Source organism: Dendrobates tinctorius, unplaced genomic scaffold, assembly GCF_039654945.1.
Source record: "Dendrobates tinctorius isolate UK_male_01 unplaced genomic scaffold, ASM3965494v1 ptg000019l, whole genome shotgun sequence".
Taxonomy (NCBI): Eukaryota; Metazoa; Chordata; class Amphibia; order Anura; family Dendrobatidae; genus Dendrobates; species Dendrobates tinctorius.
Window position 1 is genome coordinate 51,769,223 of NW_027361687.1, and position 22,441 is coordinate 51,791,663.

The following is a 22,441-nucleotide window of genomic DNA, read 5'->3' on the forward strand; positions in this document are numbered from 1 at the left end:
GGGCGGTCCGTGACCGCCCCTGACACATTGTGCCGGGTGTCAGCTGTGATGATCACGGTAGACGTACTATCCCGTCCATGGGCATAGGTTGCCCGGGTCCCATGGACGGGATAGTACGTCTCATGTCAGGAAGGGGTTAAATATAAAATTAATCTTGGGCTACTCTTTAATCTCGATTCAGGAATCCCCAGGTCCGCACGCTCGGTTGGTTATATTATACGCTACCCGGGTTGGTTTCTGTCCTGACATAAGCCTACTGTCGGACTGGGCTTATTTGAAACGAGGAACTGGTGGCAGCATACGTACTGTGTTAGTGAGGAGCCCTGACAGTGACGGCCGGGAAGTTTGTAAATATATCCCCAGCCTGGACTGAGGATAAATATCCCCACTCACTGGGAGCGCCTCAATAACTCGCACCTATAAGAGAAGCCTTTCCGGCGACTGTTTGCCCTCAGTACAGTTTCCTGACTGACCTGGGGCAAGTGGTGATGTCAGAAAGCCGATCCCTGTTGGCTCCTTCTCTCCCCTCCCCCGAAGTGAGCAAAGTCAACACCCCCTTCCCCTGTGCGATCCGTCACACTATCGTTATCCTCTCCGTCATAGTCCTCTCCACCATGTCTCATCATTGTCCTCTCCTTGTCATCACATCTTTGTCCTCTCCTCCACATCCATTATTGTCCTCGAACACACATCCATCATTGCCTTCTCTCACACATCCCATTACTGCCCTCTTCCACACAGTGTAATAATGTACAGGCGCTGCGTATGTCACCACGGAACAGACAGACCAACAGTTAAAGGGGAGGTTTATTTACAGGGATTAATACAGGCAAAATAACGGTGCAAGTATTGGTAATAGGAGAAAACAGTCAAAAAGGCAAAACCAGGATTAAACAGAATTATACAGAGTTTTCTTAAGAGGGAACTTATCAGTCCGTAGCGGTCTTGATTGAAGAGTCAGACTTCTCCCACGTAGACACCGAATCACCAGCGGCGCTTGTCGTCTGAAGTCTCTCTGTACTCTGTTGTCTTTACAATCCTCCCCTGGGGTCTCATAGAATTGTAGAGTTGGAAGGGATCTCCTGGGCCATCTGGTCCAACCCCCTGCTCAAAGCAGGATTCGCTAAATCATCCCAGACAGATGTCTGTCCAGCCTCTGTTTGAAGACTTCTATTGAAGGAGAACTCACCACCTCTCGTGGCAGCCTGTTCCACTCATTGATCACTGTTAAAAAGTTTTTTCTAATATCTAATCTGTGTCTCCTCCCATTCAGCGTCATCCCATTGCTTCTAGTCTTTCCTTGTGCAAATGAGAATACAGATGATCCTTCTACAATGTGACAGCCCTTGAGATATTTGTAGACAGCTATTAAGTCTCCTCTCAGCCTTCTCTTCTGCAAGCTAAACATTCCCAAATCCTGCAACCTTTCCTCATAAGACAGGGTTTGCAGACCGGTCACCATTCTGGTCGCTCTTTTCTGAACTTGCTCCAGTTTGTTGATGTCTTTTTTAAAATGTGGCACCCAAAACTGGACACAGTATTCCAGATGAGGTCTGACCAAAGAGGAGTAGAGGGCAATAATGACTTCACCTGATCTAGACTGTATGCTTCTGTTAATGCATCCTAGAATTGCATTTGCCTTTTTTGCTGCTGCATCACACTGTTGACTCATATTCAGTCTGTGATCTATTAGTATACCCAAGTCTTTTTCACATGTGCTGTTGCTTAGCCCTATTCCTCCCATTCTGTATATGCTTTTTTCATTTTTATTGCCCAGATGTAGTACTTTGCATTTTTCCCTGTTAAAAACCATTTTGTTAGTTGCTGCCCATTGCTCCAGTTTATTTATATATTTTTGAATCCTCTCTCTCTCTTCTCTAGTATTAGCTATCCCTCCTAGCTTTGTGTCATCAGCAAATTTAATCAGTTTACCCTCAATTCCTATATCAAAATAGTTGATAAAGATGTTGAACAATACAGGGCCCAGGACAGAGCCCTGTGGTGCCCCACTTGAGACATTCTTACAACTGGATGTGCAGCCATTTACGACCACTCTTTGAGTCCGATCACTAAGCCAGTTATGAATCCACCTAACAGTTGCCTTGTACATTCCATACTTAGCCATTTTTTCAATAAGGATTGTGTGAGATACTTTGTCAAATGCTTTGCTGAAGTCAAGATATACTATGTCTCAAGGGTTACTGCAGGAGGCAGAGGGGGTACTGGACCAACAGCCTCTCCCAGGGGAAACAACACTCTATCCCCTATTAGATCTCTCAGCAGGAATCAGGGTTCTTTGCACCATCCCCGCGGGTACCGGGGCTACGCGCGGGGGTCACGGTCCCTGCACGGATCATTCTCTCTGCACGTGCTGCTATCTCTGCATGGGCTGCTGTCTTTGTACTAGCTGCTGTCTCTGCACTAGCTGCTGTCTCTGCACTAGCTGCTGTCTTTGCACTGGACACAGTCTTCACACGGGGGTCAGGACAAACCTAATCTGTCACCGCAGACTCCAGCTTCACGTAGTCACGGGCTACGCTCTCTGCTCTGGCATCCGTCTCTATACAGGCTTCCGCCTCTGCACGGGTTTCAGTCTTTCCACAGGGACCAGAATGCACCTTGGCTGTCACTTCAGTATCCGGCCTCACGTACCTAAGGTCTGCAGTCTCTGTGCGCTGTACCACGGTCTTTACTCTGTGAACGGGAGCTCTGTCTCTCTCCCCGTCTGCATCAGCATCCTCTCCTGTTTGCTGCCCAGGCTGCTCTGAGGAAAGCGCATGCTCTTTTCCCGCTCTCTGCTCTGCTGGCTTCCTGTGCTCAGCCCCTTCTCTGTCCCCCGGGGAACCTGCTGCCCTGCTCAATGGTTCCGGACATGGAGCAGAGGAGGCAGCCCTCCCCCAGCTCTTCCTGCACTTCACCCCCTTACATTCCCCCTCTCTTTTAGCTCGCCATTCCACGGTCGAGGGGTCTTCGTGCTTCTCATCGCTCTTTTGAGGGGAGACAGGTACCTGCAATCCTCGTGTCTTCTCCTGCCTTTCTTCTGCCAGATATTGCCATACTAACTGGTTTAGGAGTTGCTCATCGGTTAGGTTGGGATATTCTTCCTCTACTTCATCGGCAGCCGTAGAAGAAAATTCCTGAGACGCATTTTGTGTTGTCACATAAAATTTTCCAATGGCATCCACTGTCTTCTTTTTCTTCTTCTTCTTGGCTTTGCCGCTAGCAGACGTTTCGCCCTTTACTTTATCATCAGCGGGAAACATAGGGGCTTCTTCCTGGGCTCCTCAGTTTGGCGACTTAGCCCTGGCAATTCTTCTCCATAGCTCCCCCTCTCTTTGACAGGAGTACTCTCGTCAAAACTAGAACCGGATGGATTAGGATCATGCAAGCGGGAATTTTCACCATCCACGCCGGGCTCTGCGGGCGTCACATCCCAGGGCTTCTCAGCCACACTCCCTGTCCCGCACCGCTGTTCTATCTTATCTGTCCAGTCAGAATCTTATGAGCCGACAGCCGGCACAGGCTCCACCTCAGAGGACGACACTAGTGGCTCTTTCTCCTCTTTGACCGGAACCGCAAGAACGTGTATCTCAGAAACTCTTGTCTCCTTTTCTCCTTGGCTAGCAGCTTGTGGCGGGTCTGATAGTAACTCATCTCGATGGACCACTCGGACAATCGTCTCTTCCTCCCCTACGGGTCGAATTTCACCGTCGTGGCCTCAAGAGCCAGGTTGGGGTTCAACCAATCCTGCCTCCACGTGCCGGGACAGTACAGACATATGTTCGTGGACAGTTGACATCCTCTGCACCTCTTCTCAGCGTCCTGTCTTGCTCTGAGCGACGCTCTTCTTCTTCCGCTGCACCATTCCTTCCAGGGGCGACGCTCCCTCCAATTAGCAGGACCCTCAGAGGAGTGAGCGGATCTCTGCCACCGCCTTTCTTGGGTAGGGCAATTTCTGGACAGGTGACCCACTCCTCTGCATGCCCAGCACTCACGTCTGCATCTGTCTGGTGGGCGCTTTGGTCTGGATCGTCGACCTCAGTGGGAAGCGTCTCTCATCGGTGGTTGCTCTTTACTCCCGGCTACATGGTTACGCTCTGTAGCCGCCGCTGAAGTCTTCCTCATGCTCTGCACTTCTCCTCTATCTTTCGCTGTCTGTTTCTGCACGTTACCTCGCATGCCGCTGCTCCCCAAGATAGCAGTAAGGGCTTCCCCCCAGACTCCCAATCTCCTCCCAGAGTCTTCTTATCTTCAGCCAGGAATCCTGGGTCCATGCCGTCTCTTCTTCGTTCGGGCTGAGTACTCCGCAGTTGTAGCAAGTAGACGGTCTTCTTCGCCACGTGGCACTAGTCTCACGTTGGGGGGCAGTCTCCACAGCAGGAGCCCACTTATATTTGGCTATTTCCTCATGGACTTGCTTAATCTCTTCTTTCAAGTCTTCTACCCATTGAGGGGCAGCTACCTCCCTGCTCCATACCTTCACCACCGATGCTATAATTCCCTGTTCCTGCTCGCCTCACTCTCAACCTGAGAGAAAGTCAAGTCTGGTTTTTCCCGCATGCGCTCTCGCAGGGCCTGCTTCATCAGCACATCTCCCAAACTGATCACCAAGTGATCTTATAGCACAACGTCAATTAGCCCTACACCTATGCAGTCTTTCCGCATAATGGCAGTATGGAGTTCCTGCAGGGCATTCATAAACTGCGTCACGGTTTCCCCCTCTCTTTGTACCCGGCGAAACAGTTGCATGCGCAGCTCCCCTACGTCAGTGGGGTCCCCATGCGTCTCCTCAAGTATCCGTAATACTTTGCCCAGGGTATCTCTCTCCCAGGGGGACCTATGCATGACAGAATCCCGTGCCTCCTCCTCAGGGCTGGTGTCATGGGATGCATCCACATCATTCCTCGGATACGCTCCATCCAGCCCCACAGCATCACATTGCTCCCATTAAACCTCAGCAACTTATTCAACATGGCTCCCAGTGGAATGCTGGTCCTGGGGCCTTCCCTAACTGCTTGGTCTGTCCCTTCCTTAACAGTGCAAATATGAATATTGTGAGAACGAATTATGAAAGCAGACAAAAGCATCAACAGGATTAAACAGTATAATGAGAAGTTTTCCTATGAAGGAACTTATCAGTCTGAAGGAGTCTTGACTGAAGTGTCACTCTTCTCCCACGTTGGCGCCGTATCACTAGCAGCGCTTGTCGTCTGAAGTACTCTGTATCCTGTATGTTTTTAACAATGTTCAGTCGAGATATGAGGGGTTACTACTGCAGTCAGAGGGGTATGAGATAAACGAGATCCCCTCTGCTCCAAGTCCTTCTCTCCAACTCTACAGTGATGCTCTCTTACCGGAATCAGGGGCTCTGCAGTAACACAAGGGTTACCGGAACTTCCCATCATTACCATCTCCCACACATCTCATCATTGCCCTCTCCCACACATCCCATCACTGATCTCTACCACACATTGATCATTGTCCTCTCCCCCACATCCCATCAATGACCTCTCCCACATCCCACACATCCATCCTTGCCCTCTCCCACACCCCCACCTATCTCATTGTCCTCTCCCCAGTGCATTGGAAAAAACTAATCAAGAAAACTACACTCAGCTCTCCGTACGTTCCCCGAGGCATTGCTGCTTCTTTCTTTGTCTCCGGCAACTTTCTCTCTAACACAGGCGCCTGCTCCATGCAGACATCATCAAACCGTGCGCGCCTGTGTCAGAGAGAAAGTGCCAGGCAGGAAGCAGAGGACGGATTCCTGGAGCTCTGCTGCCATTTTCTCCTGTAGACAGCGGAGCTGCAGGGATCGCTCCCTGCCTGCCGCATATGAGGACAATCTGTCCATGGGCCCCCCCCGGAGTTTTGGGCTCCAAGCAACAGGCCAGACTGCCCTCATTATTAGCCACCCTCCAAGATCCCCTCGTCTACTTCTGGGCACTGTTGCAGCTGCACCGGCTGTATGTCCGCCCCTGATTATTTTGTCCTTGTATGTGACTTCTTGCCTTTGACTCTTCTTGGCGACCTTTCCTGCCTCTGATTCACTCCTCCAGTTGGCAGCACTTTCATACAGTTGTGGCCAAAAGTATTGACACCCCTGCAATTCTGTCAGATAATACTCAGTTTGTTCCTGAAAATGATTGCAAACACAAATTCTTTGGTATTATTATCTTCATTTAATTTGTCTTAAATGAAAAAACACAAAAAGAATTGTCCTAAAGCCAAATTGGATATAATTCCACACCAAACATAAAAAGAGGGTGGACAAAAGTATTGGCACTGTTCGAAAAATCATGTGATGCTTCTCTAATTTGTGTAATTAACAGCACCTGTAACTTACCTGTGGCACCTAACAGGTGTTGGCAATAACGAAATCACCCTTGCAGCCAGTTGACATGGATTAAAGTTGACTCAACCTCTGTCCTGTGTCCTTGTGTGTACCACATTGAGCATGGAGAAAAGAAAGAAGACCAAAGAACTGTCTGAGGACTTGAGAAACTAAATTGTGAGGAAGCATAAGCAATCTCAAGGCTACAAGTCCATCTCCAAAGACCTAAATGTTCCTGTGTCTACCGTGCGCAGTGTCATCAAGAAGTTTAAAGCCCATGGCACTGTGGCTAACCTCCCTAGATGTGGACGGAAAAGAAAAATTGACAAGAGATTTCAACGCAAGATTGTGCGGATGTTGGATAAAGAACCTCGACTAACATCCAAACAAGTTCAAGCTGCCCTGCAGTCTGAGGGTACAACAGTGTCAACCCGTACTATCCGTCGGCATCTGAATGAAAAGGGACTGTATGGTAGGAGACCCAGGAAGACCCCACTTCTTACCCCGAGACATAAAAAAGCCAGGCTGGAGTTTGCCAAAACTTACCTGAAAAAGTCTAAAACGATTTGGAAGAATGTTCTCTGGTCAGATGAGACAAAAGTAGAGCTTTTTGGGCAAAGGCATCAAAAATCAAATCAATCAAATCAAATTTATTATCGCCAAGTACATATTACATATATACAAGGAATTCTTTGTGGCAAAGAGGCAACATAATATATAACAACAGATACAACAGAGTTTACAGGAGAAAAAAAGAGGCATTCAAAGAAAAGAACACGGTCCCTACAGTCAAACATGGCGGAGGTTCCCTGATGTTTTGGGTTGCTTTGCTGCCTCTGGCACTGGACTGCTTGACCGTGTGCATGGCATTATGAAGTCTGAAGACTACCAACAAATTTTGCAGCATAATGTAGGGCCCAGTGTGAGAAAGCTGGGTCTCCCTCAGAGGTCATGGGTCTTCCAGCAGGACAATGACCCAAAATACACTTCAAAAATCACTAGAAAATGGTTTGAGAGAAAGCACTGGAGACTTCTAAGGTGGCCAGCAATGAGTCCAGACCTGAATCCCATAGAACACCTGTGGAGAGGTCTAAAAATGGCAGTTTGGAGAAGGCACCCTTCAAATATCAGGGACCAGGAGCAGTTTGCCAAAGAAGAATGGTCTAAAATTCCAGCAGAGCATTGTAAGAAACTCATTGATGGTTACCGGAAGCGGTTGGTCGCAGTTATTTTGGCTAAAGGTTGTGCAACCAAGTATTAGGCCGAGGGTGCCAATACTTTTGTCTTGCCCATTTTTGGAGTTTTGTGTGAAATGATCAATGTTTTGCTTTTTGCTTCATTCTCTTTTGTGTTTTTTCATTTAAGACAAATTAAATGAAGATAATAATACCAAAGAATTTGTGTTTGCAATCATTTTCAGGAAGAAACTGCGTATTATCTGACAGAATTGCAGGGGTGTCAATACTTTTGGCCACAACTGTAGGTAGCAATCCACTGGACTCCGTTGTAAGTCCAGATCCCTGTATAGTGGTTAATGGGTGGTGGTTTTCTCTGGAATCTACTAGATGGAGTGCTTGTTCCAAGGGTGTCCGAGGTAGCCTTTTTGAACCTGTGGCCTCAGACAGACATTACATATACATGATGTGGAGAGATAGATATGTGATGGAAAGATAAATAGATGGATATGATGGATATTTAATAGTAAATATGTGTTGTTACTATAGGGAGCAGCACATTTTCCAGTATCAGTAGTTGCTTAGCATCACTCTGGTCTCCTTCCTAGGGACTGTTTTGAATGACGCACCTGTCAATCAGTCGCGCAGGTATCACTTTATGCTGTAGTGGAGCCTGAATAATTCTCTGTGCAGATCCCCAAATGAAGCGGAGAGAAGATATGTAATTATAGCATAAGCTCCAAACTCAGAAGTAGATATTATATATAATTATTCCCCTTGTTGTTTACTGATAGACTGCAGTCTGGGATAACCCCTCTCTGAGCATTGCATTGTGGAACGGTTGATTTACAAAAACAATTCTAAACTGGAGAGAGAATTGGCGGAGGTGGAGGACATCTTGGCATTGCGCTGCTACTGTAGGAGACCGTCCTTACTCTTACCCCTGTATATTTGTTACTTTCTCCATAAAAATTAATTCTACTCTCTTCTCCCAGACCTCGTCTGACAATCTTCTCCAAGAACTATAAGAAGAGGCGCAACTTGATGAGTGATTTAAGCAGGGACAGGCCACTGTATTGTTAGTAGGAGTGTCAATTTTGAATTTTAGCTTGGGACCAGGATTGAATTTTTTGCCCTAGCCAACTGAGAATGACTTGTGGCCCACATCACCCATCACGGCACTTGCTATACTATGAGCACATTACTTGGTCTTTACAGGTTACAGAAGTCTTCATAAAAGCCAAAATCTGCACCAAGACCACCACCAATCATGGGTAATTTATAGAACTTGTGTCCTCCTAAAAGATACATGATCCCACCATAATTGCCAACTGTAGCCATACATATTCAGGCCACACCCTTTGATGCGTGTTTTCATTAGATTTTCTCTGCCCACAGGGTTAGTTCAGGATATCTCCCCTTTTCCTGGAAGTATTACAGATGTTCTTCAGTGGGGTGTCAAATATGTCATACATTATAGCCAATGTGTGACTATAGCTTCAGCTTTTCCTTATGGTTATACCCCTGCTTACAGGACTAGGATCTATACCCATCATTTCTGTTGAGATTAGCCCATGGTAGTAAAACATGCCCCACCTATCTCGGTATTTAAGATTTATTAGGTCAACAGTCATAGAATCCCCCACCCAAATATTGGTCATGGGAGATATGTTAGGGAAGTAATAATAAAAAAAAACTCACATAAATCTCAGTCATGGAGATCTGTTAGGTGAACTATCATAGAAAACTCCAGTCAACTCTTAAGGGGGCTTTACACATAGCGATATCACTAAGTGTCACCGACTTTGTGACGCAGCAGCCATGTGACACTCACCTCTGACTGGCCCCCCCGCTGGCTATCGCTGATCACGCGAGATCGTCCCGGTCCATTTCTCGTCGTCGGCTTCCTGCTGGCGCCGACGAGCGAGCCATGGACGCGGGCGGAAGACGATCATCATCACCGTGTCTGACAGGTGAGTATCGACCGCCAACCGCTGCTGCATCACTAGTGATATCTGCCTGTTTGGCAGCTCACTAGCGACCATTTAGCGATGCACCAGCGATCCTGATCGGGTCATATCGTGGGCGGGATCGCTGGTGCATCGCTAAATGTAACGGGCCTTAGTAATGATGATTTGTTTAGTCAGCATTAATGGAAAACCTCAACCGAATTTCATTTATGGAGATCTGTTAGGTTAGAAGGCACTACTCATACTCGGTGATTGAGCTATGTTAGATCAACAGTTATGAAAAACTCCATGCACATCTGAGACATACAGGTCTGTTAAGTCAGTGATCTTGATAAGCTCTACCCAGACCTTAGGACTCTCCATGCTGTGAAGCATTGTTTTAAGCTGTATAATTAAAAAATAAGATGTCTGGTCTCTATCATATAACTTCACTATACTGGTAATCCTACTTAATTTGCATACTATAACACCAATTCTATGAAATTCTTCCAGCCTCAGTTAGTCATTACCATGGCATCTGCGCTGGCATGGAATCCATTGAATCTACTATATTACTAGTCCTACGCAGCTCATATGTGTACATATTGATATCCGATGCCAAATCAGAATAAAACATAAAACAGGCAAGAGTTCTAGCTTGAAAGAACAGCTGGCCTCAGTCTACCATCAAACAGGCGACAACGAGCTGAGATTATTGGGATCTAAAATCTATATGATGTGTAGTGGGGGTTATCCAACTTTTTAGGCCCCAACTGTTACCTCCATGCTTGGCTAAAGCTACGCCATCACCATCACGATTCCCAAGAAAGACACATACAAGGTTTTGGGTGTTATCAATTTTCTTTTTTCCAAATTGTTTGAATTGTTTTGTACCACAGAAGTCACAGTAGAGAACCTTTAAGACCTTGACAGTGATGCATGAAATTCATAGACAAATTTTGTGCAAACATCAAATGTCCAGAGGAAACAATTTTGTTCAAAATGTCCAAGTTTATATCCACGCTACAGACGGAGGGAGGTTAATGTCTCATTCCGATTTTTTTTTTAGCCTACACAGTGGGATAATCACTAGAACAAACTTACAGATGCCCTAATATGTGCGATTGCGCAGGCCCACCCATCCCCAAAGTGCCAGTGATTGTGTGCAAAACACCTATAAAATAAGCTCCTTCCCTTGAAAACCCCCTTTAACTACTTAGCATAATCAAAAGGTGTCATGTTTGAAGCTCTTTTCTTTAGGCCCTACATCTTGGAAACTTGTTTCAAAGGAGTTGAATCACTTGACCCGTTAATTGGCACTTCAGTGGATAGCTGTCCCCACTAGTTTGGCATTGACATAACAGAAATCGGGTCTGTTGTTTTGATGTGTTTTCCTTAGTATTGGGATACTTATGCTTTTTTGAGCCTTAGGTGGTTTTCCATGCGTGTATAGAAGAGATAGTCATCATGTGGTCATGAAATTTACATATTTAGGTGGCACTGGTTGATTATGAAAGATATCCTGAGAGATGCCCTTTGCCCACAACCATGGGTTAACCATGTTTTCTGCTGATTTTTATGATTTGAAGTAGATGTTACATGTTTGGGGTCAATGTAAAGCTTATGAGCTTTCGAGAATTCATACAAAAATATGTTGTTACTAAAGATTTTAGACTTGTGAATAACTAGTTAGATGCTAACGACTTAATCAATGACGTTTAGTCATCGTCGTCGTCATCATCATCATCGTCGTCATCGTCATCATCATCATCGTCATCATCATCGTCGTCATCATCGTCATCATCATCATCATCGTCGTCATCATCATCATCATCATCATCATCATCATCATCATCATCTTCTTCAGTATTGATATCTCCTTCAAGAACATCTTCAATCCAGTCTTCTAGTTCATCTACCGAAGGCAGGTCTTCTTCATCATCCATGTCCATCCAAACACTATCGGCCTGTGGGAGAAATTTTTTAAAATTCCATCATTAATCAATAACTCCAGTATTGCTACCATATGAATCACTAATCCATATCAACCATATCTATGATGGGAAAGGTTGGCCAATTCCAGAAATTCCAATTGATCGAACATGACAGAACAATTTCCATCAAGTGCCACTACAGATGAAACAGGACATTACAGACGTCTGGAAGGACCAGACCTCCAACGGTGGAGGTGGCATAGCTAGAACACTAAGAACCTGAGATGTTTCATTGTTCACAGTGTTTGATGAAATATCTCACCATTCATGGACAATGTGAAAGGATATCAAATGAAGTAGCAGTTCCTATGTTCAACTCTACCCCTCCCCCATACTCAAAAGAGAGCTAGTAGCCAAAATCTCTTGAGTCTCCTATAGATAGGAACACTCAGCATTGCTGTGTCATCTTTGAGAGAGCCCATGCCAGAGTTCTCTGGCAAATAATTAACTCTTGGAGACCAAAAGGATCAGCTGTCAGAAATAGGACAAGTCAGATCATTTGCTACCCTGACATCGTCTGTTGAGGAAGAGTCATAAGGCATGATTATTGGGCAATGTTCTTCTAATATGGATGGAGGCCTTAAGTGTGGTTACAAGGAAGACAATCTGTCATTTCTGAATTCTGATTGTAAAGCTGATGTTTTCCTGATTTTGATACTATAACGTCTTCTTTTTAAGCCCAGGATGTAGAGGTAGGTCTGCCGATCAGCTTCAAATTGCTAAATAGCAAAGCAGCATTGTCTGATGATTATAACCAGACTTCTGCATACCTCATCATCACAGACAACATTGCAGGAGGCAGCCAGAAAAAGCAGTAATTAGGTTCCACAGCAAGGACACAATGCGGTATCAGGATAATAGACAGTGACGATGGCAGACAGTGGAGATGGCAGTCATGGAGGCATGTGGAGCAAAAGCTTTCAGAGGAGCATTGAGGAGATGGACAACTTAAAAGGAACCATGGGAATTAGTGGGTTAGGGGGGATTGGTTGGTGATAAGAACATGTGAATAGGCAGCACAATATCTTCATAGGCATGCTGGATCATTAGATATATGAAGAATGAAACTGAGCAGGTCCTGTAAACGAGTGAGAGATGTTAACCAGATGGATCTACACGCTTTGAGATAGATTAAATACTATCAAGCAAACGTTATAATGCATAATTGGAAGACAGCCACAGATCAAAGGAACAGCGGGAAGACCTGTAGCTAATAGATGGAAGATCTGAGTGGAGAATATGAGAAGGAAAATTGTTATTAGTCCATATTTGATCATGTTTTACTGTAGCGTTTCATCCCTTCAACCACGTCTTATGGCGATAATATTTAGTGTATTTTATTGTTTCTAAGGTTCACAATAGTTCCATATTCACCCTCCTTTTCTGGTACAGGACTGTGACTTTGATTGATCATTGTACCCACTTGATCAGCTTGGGTAGATAATTGTAAAGATGACTAAATCTTAATTCGAGTCCTCTTCCAATGATTAATTTCTATAATTAGTAAATGATTGTTTAATTTTAATACCCATAGATCTATAATTTTGTCAAAAAGTCACCAAGACTTTACAAAAAATGCACCTCTCCCTTTCTTTCTGTTGGTTTATATATTGAGTTAATTTATGGTCTCCTGACAGTAAAAAGCCAGAAAGTTCAGATAAAATCATAGGTTTTTACCAGAATTGGATTAGAGGTAAAGATACCAGGTCAAAAAAATTGGGGAATTTACCGAGATGACCACAGACCTCTTCCAAGCCATAATTTGGAATGTCTGCAGCTTTTTACAAGCAAATATGATTACTTCATTACGAGTACATTGTGACACCCACGATGGATTAGGTATGTACTGGTTCACAAAATAAGCCACCAAGGAACCAGTTTTCTTGCCAAGTGATTTTAGCAATCTGATCTGAAGAATTAGTCTCGGTGGGAAGAGTTGGGTGATGGATGAGCAAGGTGGTGGAGGACCCAGAACACATGCCTAGTGACTTTTGAGCGAAATTGAGTGAAGTAGGAGTTCTTGCCTTCATCGTTAAGGTCACCATGGAGCAAGTTTTCTAATCTGTTTGTGATTTTAAAACCTGATCTGAAGAATTGGCCTTGGGGTGGAAGAGTTGAGTGATGGACAGTCAACATGATGGAGGATCCAGAGGACATGCTTAGTCGCTTTTGAGGGAAATCAAGTTAAGTAATATTTCCTTCCTTCATTTCTAAGGCCATCAGGGAGCCAATTATCACGATCTGGTTGCGATTTTAAAAACCTGGTCTGAAGAACGGGCCTAAAGAGTTTGTTAATGATCATCACTAGGTCTTGAAAAGTGGTAGAGAACCTGGAGCACATGACTTTTGTCCCTTTGTATAACAAAACTATAGGTTGAACATTTCCACAAATTTTACCCCAAGACAATAAACATAGATATACATGGAAATCACTGTGGTTTCTCAGGCTTACTTACATCAGTCACATTCACCACACCGATATGTGGGCGAGACAGGTCAATACCAAACTTCTCTTCCCAGTAGGGAATCAACTAAAAAAACAAAAATAAGTAAATGAAAAATAGAATGCACACAGATCCAGTTCTCCACACTTCTCTTCTAATCCTATTCATTCTACTATGCAACTAGGCACACCGTTCTTACATTCTGAAGAAACATTAAGGGTGCCAAGAACACCAAGGACACTTCATTCAGCTATTCCAAGTGTGCAACCATCTTGAACTGCACGTTAATCATCAAAAATACAGCATTTTTTTAAAGTAGTTCCTTGTGAGCCAGGCTGTGGGATTACAGCTTTTAATGTAGCTTTCCAATACAGTACTGTAAGAACTACGAATTTTACTTTAGTTTTAGTTAATCTAAAAAATGTTGTTCATTTAGAAATTTTCGAAAATCTAAATCATGTAATGTAATTTTAAAAATTCTTGTCATTTGTTAGAGAAAATTGCAAACGCTAAGCAGTAATTTCTTATATCCAAATAAGTGATTTCCTTACCAATGGGAAGTCCTCAGGGTCGATCCAGATAATGCTGAGGTCTGGGTTATCTGTATTATCTTCTGCAACCTCTTTGATGATTTCCAGGAACTCATAACCATCTGAAATACAGATTATGATCAAGGATCTTTCCATAGTTGCAAGACTTTAGTTACTGTATTTTAGGTTCTCCTTTGCTAATAATGTCATCATTTTTCAGAAAAGAGAACCATAAGGTTCCTCAAAACATCTTTGTTGTTAAAATTGGAATTTCTAATTTCATTTTGTGAATTTCAAAATTAAAAATCTTGGCAAAGATTTTTTTTCTTTTACACCAAGACATTTAGATTTTGATATATTTTTTAAATTAACTTATGAAATGGTAAATTTTAGATGCACCTCTACATGTCCATCTCCAAAAGTGGAAGCAAAGGTTGGGCTTGTTGACATGATACCACTTGAATACCACATAAACCTGAATATTTGGCCTATGTGTGCCTGTCAGAAAACTTTGCTGGCATCTCTGCTGTCTCGAAAAGATGCCAAGAACAGTAGGATAGGCTTGAATAATTTCTAGTTGCTTCCATGTGGAATATTTTTTTTTAAAGTTTTTGTTTGCACCCCTGAAATCTATACTACTTACCAGGATCATCCTCTTCTGCGAAAGCTACGATGTGGATTCCATTCAAATCATCTTCCTATAAGAAGAAAAAAAAGAGACGTTAGCACAGGGAATGGTGAGAGTCAGAAGCTTGATTTCAGCTTCCAGTTTCTTTGGAGCCTAATGGATCTTTCACACATAGCGAGATCGCTAGCGATCTCGCTAAAAGCGTCACCGATTTTGTGATGCAACAGCGATATCGCTAGCGATCTCACTTTGTGTGACACGTACCTGCGACCGGCCCCCCCGCTGGATATCGCTGATCGCGCTGGAATGTCCTGGGCCATTTTTTCGCAGCGGTGCGGCGTGACAGGTAAGAGCAACCCCCGTCGGATTGCTTATCGCTGCTGCGTCACTGGTGAGATCTGCCTGTTTGGCAGCCCACTAGCGAACATTTAGCGATGCACCAGCGATCCTGACCAGGTCGTATCGTTGTCGGGATCGCTGGTGTATTGGTAAATGTAACGGGACCCTAGGAGGGTGAATAAAAAACTGATATACACCCACTCAAAGTCTCTAACTAGAGTGATTTTGTGGAAACCAGGACTGTTACATCTAATTTACCCAACAACAAATAAGATAAGGATCTACATTACAATGAAAGGGTCTCCTAACAATCTTATGTTCATGAGGCCTTGTGGACCCATAACTAGGATCCTTTCCAAAGGATGCAAATAGGGAAAACACAGATACAACAGGATAGGATTTATAGTGCCAAGCTGACTCCCATAGCTAATGACTCTTTATAAATCTAATATTGGTGAAACCTTTTGGACCCATTCTAGTTAGTAGCTAATAGATGCCAACAGAGAAGCAAGTGGATCCAACAGGATACATTTTTTCTGTACGTTAAAGGTTGCAATAAATGTTTGATGAACATGTCATCAGTGGCTTACCTGTCTCTGTCCCTAAAATTTAGCTATTTCAGCAGAATATATGTAATGCGTTCCAAGTTTAGAAGGAGGACTGTTATCCATAAAGTGTATGACAGCTGAAGAACTAGAGGTGGCATGTGCTATAATGGATTATGAGCACATGCACGCTTAGCCTAGTTGAATGTACATATGTTTTGGTGGATTAGAGAGAATAGTTGTTGATTGACATCTATCCAAGGTGTATAGTCACCCTAAGGATACTCTACTAACCCTACAATCTTGTGGCTTGGAAAACCCTTAGCTAATTGTAAAAAAACAATGACCAAGATGATTTTATCCCTGGGAGTTAAGAGACGCCAGGAGTGTTCTCGGTCTTATAGAAGGACATATAAACATCTTGATACAGGAATTAGGACCTATACTTATTTACACTAAATCTATGGTCAGTTTGTGTTAGAGGCATTAACTAACGTAATTTTCATTATTCCCATCATTCTCGGTGCTCGTCTCTTGCTGCTTGTATATATGTCGTCCGCCTTTATTACATCGTTTACTTATTACTTTCATTAGTTCTGCTTTGTATCTCCTATATTAATCTCTGAAATGACACATCGCGCCGTACGGAGCTGAGAATCCTGCCTCAAATTACACCTTCCATTGCCTCAGTGACTCACAGCTATGAGAATGCAGTATACACCGCCAAACATTGCACATTAATAAAGGGCATGATGGTTTGATGAGGGAGATCAGCTGAGACTCAATGTATTGATAGATTTTATGCATAAATCAATTCAAGGAAAACTTCTAATTAAGTTGCAGAACACACAGTGCAATGTAAAACAGAAAAACTGGATTAAAGCTGTGAAATATAAAAAGGCCCAAAACACCATCCACATCAATTTCCACACACATACATGCCTAACTGTTGTGAGGGACTGACAGGGCTGTAGTCAAGGCCACTAACATCTGCATCAGTGTATCCTGGCCTCCCATCACATAAACACGCTGCCCATCACTCAGCATACCCGCAGCGCCTTTCACAGGGCCATCAGGGTCCTCTGCACGTTTCTAGAGGACTTCAGGATCCACTTTCGAAATAACAGAGTCACAGTCCGGTTCGAGAGGCGGAGGGGGAGTCCAGCCCTACGGGTCAAGGGTTGAAGTGTACTCACCACCTCCGGCTGCTATCTTCCGACCACACCCGTCCCGCGGTCGCTGTATCCCTCCGTGGAGGTTGGGCAGATGGGTTTCCCAAGAAGCAGATTGGGTCTTTGCCTTGCTCCTGGTCCAGGCTCCTTTGGGGCAGTTGTTATTTCCTTTCCTCCGGCTTTTGGTTCCCGCTGCCAAGGTTCCTGCTCCTGGCGACACGAAGACTCTGGTTTTGTAGGGGAGGATGACGGTCCTGACTGAGGCTTTGGTGTTGGATCCTGGGACTCTCACTGATGTAGCTCCCGCTCTGCTGAGCCTTCCCGCTTTGGGCCTTCCAGGCGATGTACCGTTTCTGTTAGCCGCCAGGATCCCCTAGCTTCAGGTGAGAGTGCCGCTTCCAACGCCTCACCGCTCTGCCGCGAAGGCCAGGCCCGCTCCTCCTCCTGCCGCCATCTCCATTCTATGCGGCCCACTCCTCCGCAGCGCAGCGTGCAGGAGTGATGCATCACCGCCGGTGCTGGGTCGCATAATGGCAACGCGCAGCTGCACCCATAATTTTCTTCTGGGCCCCACCCGTTCCAGGGTGTGTCGCTTCTGGCCGCTCCACTTATTTCTTGTCAATCTGCTTCAGAAAACGGGGTGCCAATGGCACTCGCCGCATCCTCTGAGGGCGGTCCCATGGACGTCGCCTGGCAGGTCTTCGTGCCATATCAGTGTTCCCACGAAAGACGTCATCTTGACAGTAGTAGTCCTTCTTGGCGCCAAATTCCTCCATCTTCTCAGGTGCCATGTTTGTCATAGACATGATATCAGCATCATACACAGTCTTTTTCACGATAAGGTTTTTTGCCATTTCCAGGGCATCCATTCCTCCTGGATTCCAAGTTGCTGTCACATCCATTTTATCACTTGCAGAACTTCACTGTTTCCTTTGGTTGTAGTTTTTGCGGCTAGTAACACATCATTCTCTTCTCTATTCGCGGTCCCCCCGCATAGCACGGTGTCGGCATCCTTCCAACTACGCCAAGTGTGAGGGACGGACAGGGCTGTAGTCGTGGCCACTAACATCTGCAACAGTGTGCCCTGGCCTCCCATCACATAAACACGCTGCCCATCACTCAGCATACCTGCCGGGCCTTTCAAAGCTCCATCAGGGTCCTCTGCATGTTTCTGGAAGACTTCAGGATCCACTTTCGAAATAACGGAGTCACAGTCCAGTTCAACTTTAAACAGAGCAACTTTACTGAGATTTGTACACAGCATATTCATATTCTTTCCAGCATCATCATCATCAGGGTTCACAGCATACAACTCCTCTTCTGTCCCTTTCCTTCTCTCTCTATTACTAAGCCAGCTTCCGGTGCGGACCGTGCTGAACGGTCCCACAGCATCTTCAATGCCCAGCCACACTCCAATCAGGTGTTTCCTCAGCCGTTTTGCCCTGGCTTTGAAGGCATCAGCCCACAAGATAAGCTGCCACATGGTGAGTGCTTTGCCCATACTGCACCAGCAACTGCAGACCCACTTTAACTGCACTGCCAGCACTGCTGCTACAACTCCTTCCTGTCATAATCCTGGTCAAAAATATATGCTGAGTGCTGTACTTGCCAAATGTTACGTGGCACAGTGTTGCCCAGGGCTATCCAGTCCTCCTGAGCTAATGGGCGCCCTTGCCCTGACTGACTTTTATCAGGCTGTATCCTACACCTTACCCCGTGCCCCTCTTATAGTAACCATTTCTATACTATGTACTATAATTCCCCCATCTAGTGGCCCATCTGAGGCAATGTTCCCCTTTTATATTATGTCTCATCTAGTGGCTGACCCGGGGTAACTTACTTTCCCTAAATATAACAAGCATAGCAGCACAATAGACAAAACATCTTACACAGTCATGTACTTTATATACAGCGGTATATACACTGAAGTAAACATGTATACCAAACTTAATGGGGTTAAGGAGAAATGTCATGCTTTGCAACCCCTTACATTGCCACTAGCCAGTTGGGGGGAGAAGATAGATGGTGATTTGGCTCCACTTAAAGCCTTGATGATAACACTAATATTAGCAGACAATGGTACATTAAATGTTATGATAGGGACAGCCCAGATGAAGGCTCATAAATAGGGTAACTCGTGTCACTTACCCAAGTCTCGTACATGCTGTCAGGCTGGAGTTTTCTCAGTGTTGGTCTGGAAGACAATAAAAAAAAGACATGGAATATTACCCTACAAAACCATCCGGAGTCATCATCCAAGCGTCTGACCCCTCAGCTGCCCATGAGCCCTCCAGAACCTATTGCACTTCATCCTCTGTTATGGTCAACCTATTGCTTCCTACCTACAGAAGTTCAACTAAACGGTGGCCTCCCTCACGCTCCACAGAGGGACACTATGCCGAGTTGGTCAACTTTTTTTCCCCCACAATACAAAAATATAATGTCATTGCTGTGTAGGAGGTGCAGTAACTATTTTCTTGTGGTCACAATGTTAAATGTTAGGATGAGCACCATAGCTATTATGGGTGCAAAATTAGTTTTTATTGAAAAATTGCTATTTTATGGGACACCATGACCTCTGCTATAGGGGCACCATGATCTTTGTTATAGGGATACATAACCTCTGCTATAAGTGCCCCATTACCTTTGCTATAGGGGCACCATGACCTCTGCTATAGAGGCACCATGACCTCTGCTATAAGGGCACTATGGCCTCTGCTATAGGGGCACTATGACCTCTGCTATAGGGCACCATGTCCTTTGCTATAGGGGCACCATGAACTCTGCTATAGGGGCACCATTACCTATGCTATGAGGGGGCACATGACCTCTGCTGTAGGGCACCATGACCTTTGCTATAGGGGCCTCATAACCTCTGCCATAGGGGCACCATTACCTTTGTTTTGGAGGACAATGATCATTATAAGGTTTTTATTGAGAGGGCACCATGGCTATATTTCTTATTCAAAGCCATTATTATGGAGGCCCCATGATGTATTGTTATATGGACATAATGGCAAATGTTATATGGATGTTACAGCTATTATTATGGGGACACCGTGGCTATTATTAATGGGATATCATTGCTTTTTTATGTTGGCACTATGGCTACTGTTAAGGGGGGCATTATGGTGTTTGTTAAAGTGAGACCATAGCTATTGTTACAGGGGCATCACATATATTGTTCTTGGGGACCATTCATATCTATATTAATTGGAAAAGTAATGGCTACTCTTGTGGGGGCACCATGGCTATTGCTATTTGACCTTATGGCTAGGTCATTTTAGATATTGTTATGGGACCATCAAGATTATTGTTATGGTGGCACCACATCTATTTATAATTAAGACCTAGTCTCCTGTTATAGGAGAAATATTGGCTATTGTTATGGGGGCATCATGGTTCTTGCTATTGGGCACTATGAGCATTGATGTGGGGCAATCATGGCTGTTGTTATGGGGCATCATGGCTATTATATAAACATTACGGCTATTGTTAACGTGGGGTATAGTTATTGTTATGGGGTCACCATGATATCTATTATGAGGGCTTCATAACTATTGCTACAGGGCACTGTCGCCTTTGTTAGGTGCCTTATGGCTATCGTTATGGTGGTGCTATTTCTTTAGTGCTTTGTGTATGGGGTACATGGAAACTGGTTACAAGGGCACGGTATAGGAAAGAGAGGACATGGCCGCCATGTTTGTTGGTGGAGCTTCTGTCTTAGGAATTTGTTCTTTTTCCTACTTTCTCTTTGAAGTAATTTCTTAAAAGTAAACAAGTCGTCGGTCTCGGCTGCGGTCATTTTCGTGATCCGTGGAGCGCTCTGATTTAGTATTAATGATGTGATATGTAAGAAACAACAATAATAACGTATTTACTCAGCACGGAGTAAAGGCCTCGCTGTCATGGCAACCATGGTCTCTGAACTGCCAATATTTAAAGTGTGTCTGTAGAGAGGAGCTTTCATCAGCCATACTGAGAAACACGGAGCTGTAAGACGTCCTCTTATCTACAGTTAACCCTCACGAGACACCTGTGATAGAGGCCCCACGCCCCTGCAAGGAGCAAAATGGAGATCTGCGAGCTTCTCTAAAGAGTATCACACCGCTCAGATGACCGTATTGCACATTGTAGGCTAGATACACTAGCTCAGTCATCAACAAGAAGAGGCAGATGAGGTCTGAGGAGACAGGGAAGAATCAACCATAGGAAGAGACAGGCGAGGTCTGAGGAGACAGGGAAGAATCAACCATAGGAAGAGACAGGTGAGGTCTGAGGAGACAGGGAAGAATCAAACATAGGAGAGACAGGCGAGGTCTGAGGAGACAGGGAAGAATCAAGCATAAAAAGACAGGCGAGGTCTGAGGAGACAGGGAAGAATCAACCATAGGAAGAGACAGGCGAGGTCTGAGGAGACAGGGAAGAATCAGCCATAGGAAGAGACATAGGAAGAGACAGGCGAGGTCTGAGGAGACAGGGAAGAATCAAGCATAAAAAGACAGGCGAGGTCTGAGGAGACAGGGAAGAATCAACCATAGGAAGAGACAGGCGAGGTCTGAGGAGACAGGGAAGAATCAAACATAGGAGAGACAGGCGAGGTCTGAGGAGACAGGGAAGAATCAACCATAGGAAGAGACAGGCGAGGTCTGAGGAGACAGGGAAGAATCAACCATAGGAAGAGACACACGAGGTCTGAGGAGACAGGGAAGACTCAACTATAGGAAGAGACAGGTGAGGTCTGAGGAGACAGGGAAGAATCAACCATAGGAAGAGACAGGTGAGGTCTGAGGAGACAGGGAAAAATCAACTATAGGAAGAGACAGGTGAGGTCTGAGGAGACAAGGAAGAATCAACCAAAGGAAGAGACAGGTAAGGTCTGAGGAGACAGGGAAGACTCGAACTACTATAATACTGAGGAGACAGGGAAGAATCAAACATAGGAATAGACAGACGAGGTCTGAGGAGACAGGGAAGAATCAACCATAAGAAGAGACAAGTGAGGTTTGAGGAGACGAGGAAGAATCAACCAAAGGAAGAGACAGGCAAGGTCTGAGGAGAAAGGGAAGAATCAACCATAGGAAGAAACAGGTGAGGTCTGAGGAGACAAGGAAGTATCAACCAAAGGAAGAGACAGGCAAGTTCTGAGGAGACAGGGAAGAATCAAGCTACTATAATACTGCCCCTATGTGCAACAATATAACTACTATAAGGCTAAGTTCACACGTAGCGTTTTTTTCCCGGCGGTTTTAAACGCGCGATTTTGCCGCGAAAAATAAGCATCCCATGCATTCCTATGGGATTCCGCAATGCTGTGCTAATGCTGCATTT

The 22,441-nt window shown here is 44.8% G+C and overlaps 1 protein-coding gene across 1 annotated transcript in view; it reads right to left on the minus strand.

The window, feature by feature from the left end:
- Positions 1-10,300: 10,300 nt before the first annotated feature.
- CASQ1 (calsequestrin 1) overlaps positions 10,301-22,441 on the minus strand; it is a 90,889-nt gene continuing 78,748 nt past the window's right edge. Inside the window, exons 7-11 of the mRNA XM_073567020.1 lie at positions 19,259-19,304; positions 15,070-15,124; positions 14,448-14,548; positions 13,909-13,983; positions 10,301-11,425 (exon numbers count right to left, since the gene is read on the minus strand). Of these exons, the coding sequence (XP_073423121.1) occupies positions 11,177-11,425; positions 13,909-13,983; positions 14,448-14,548; positions 15,070-15,124; positions 19,259-19,304 (526 nt within the window). The 3' untranslated portion in view covers positions 10,301-11,176. The remainder of the gene's footprint in view (positions 11,426-13,908; positions 13,984-14,447; positions 14,549-15,069; positions 15,125-19,258; positions 19,305-22,441) is intronic.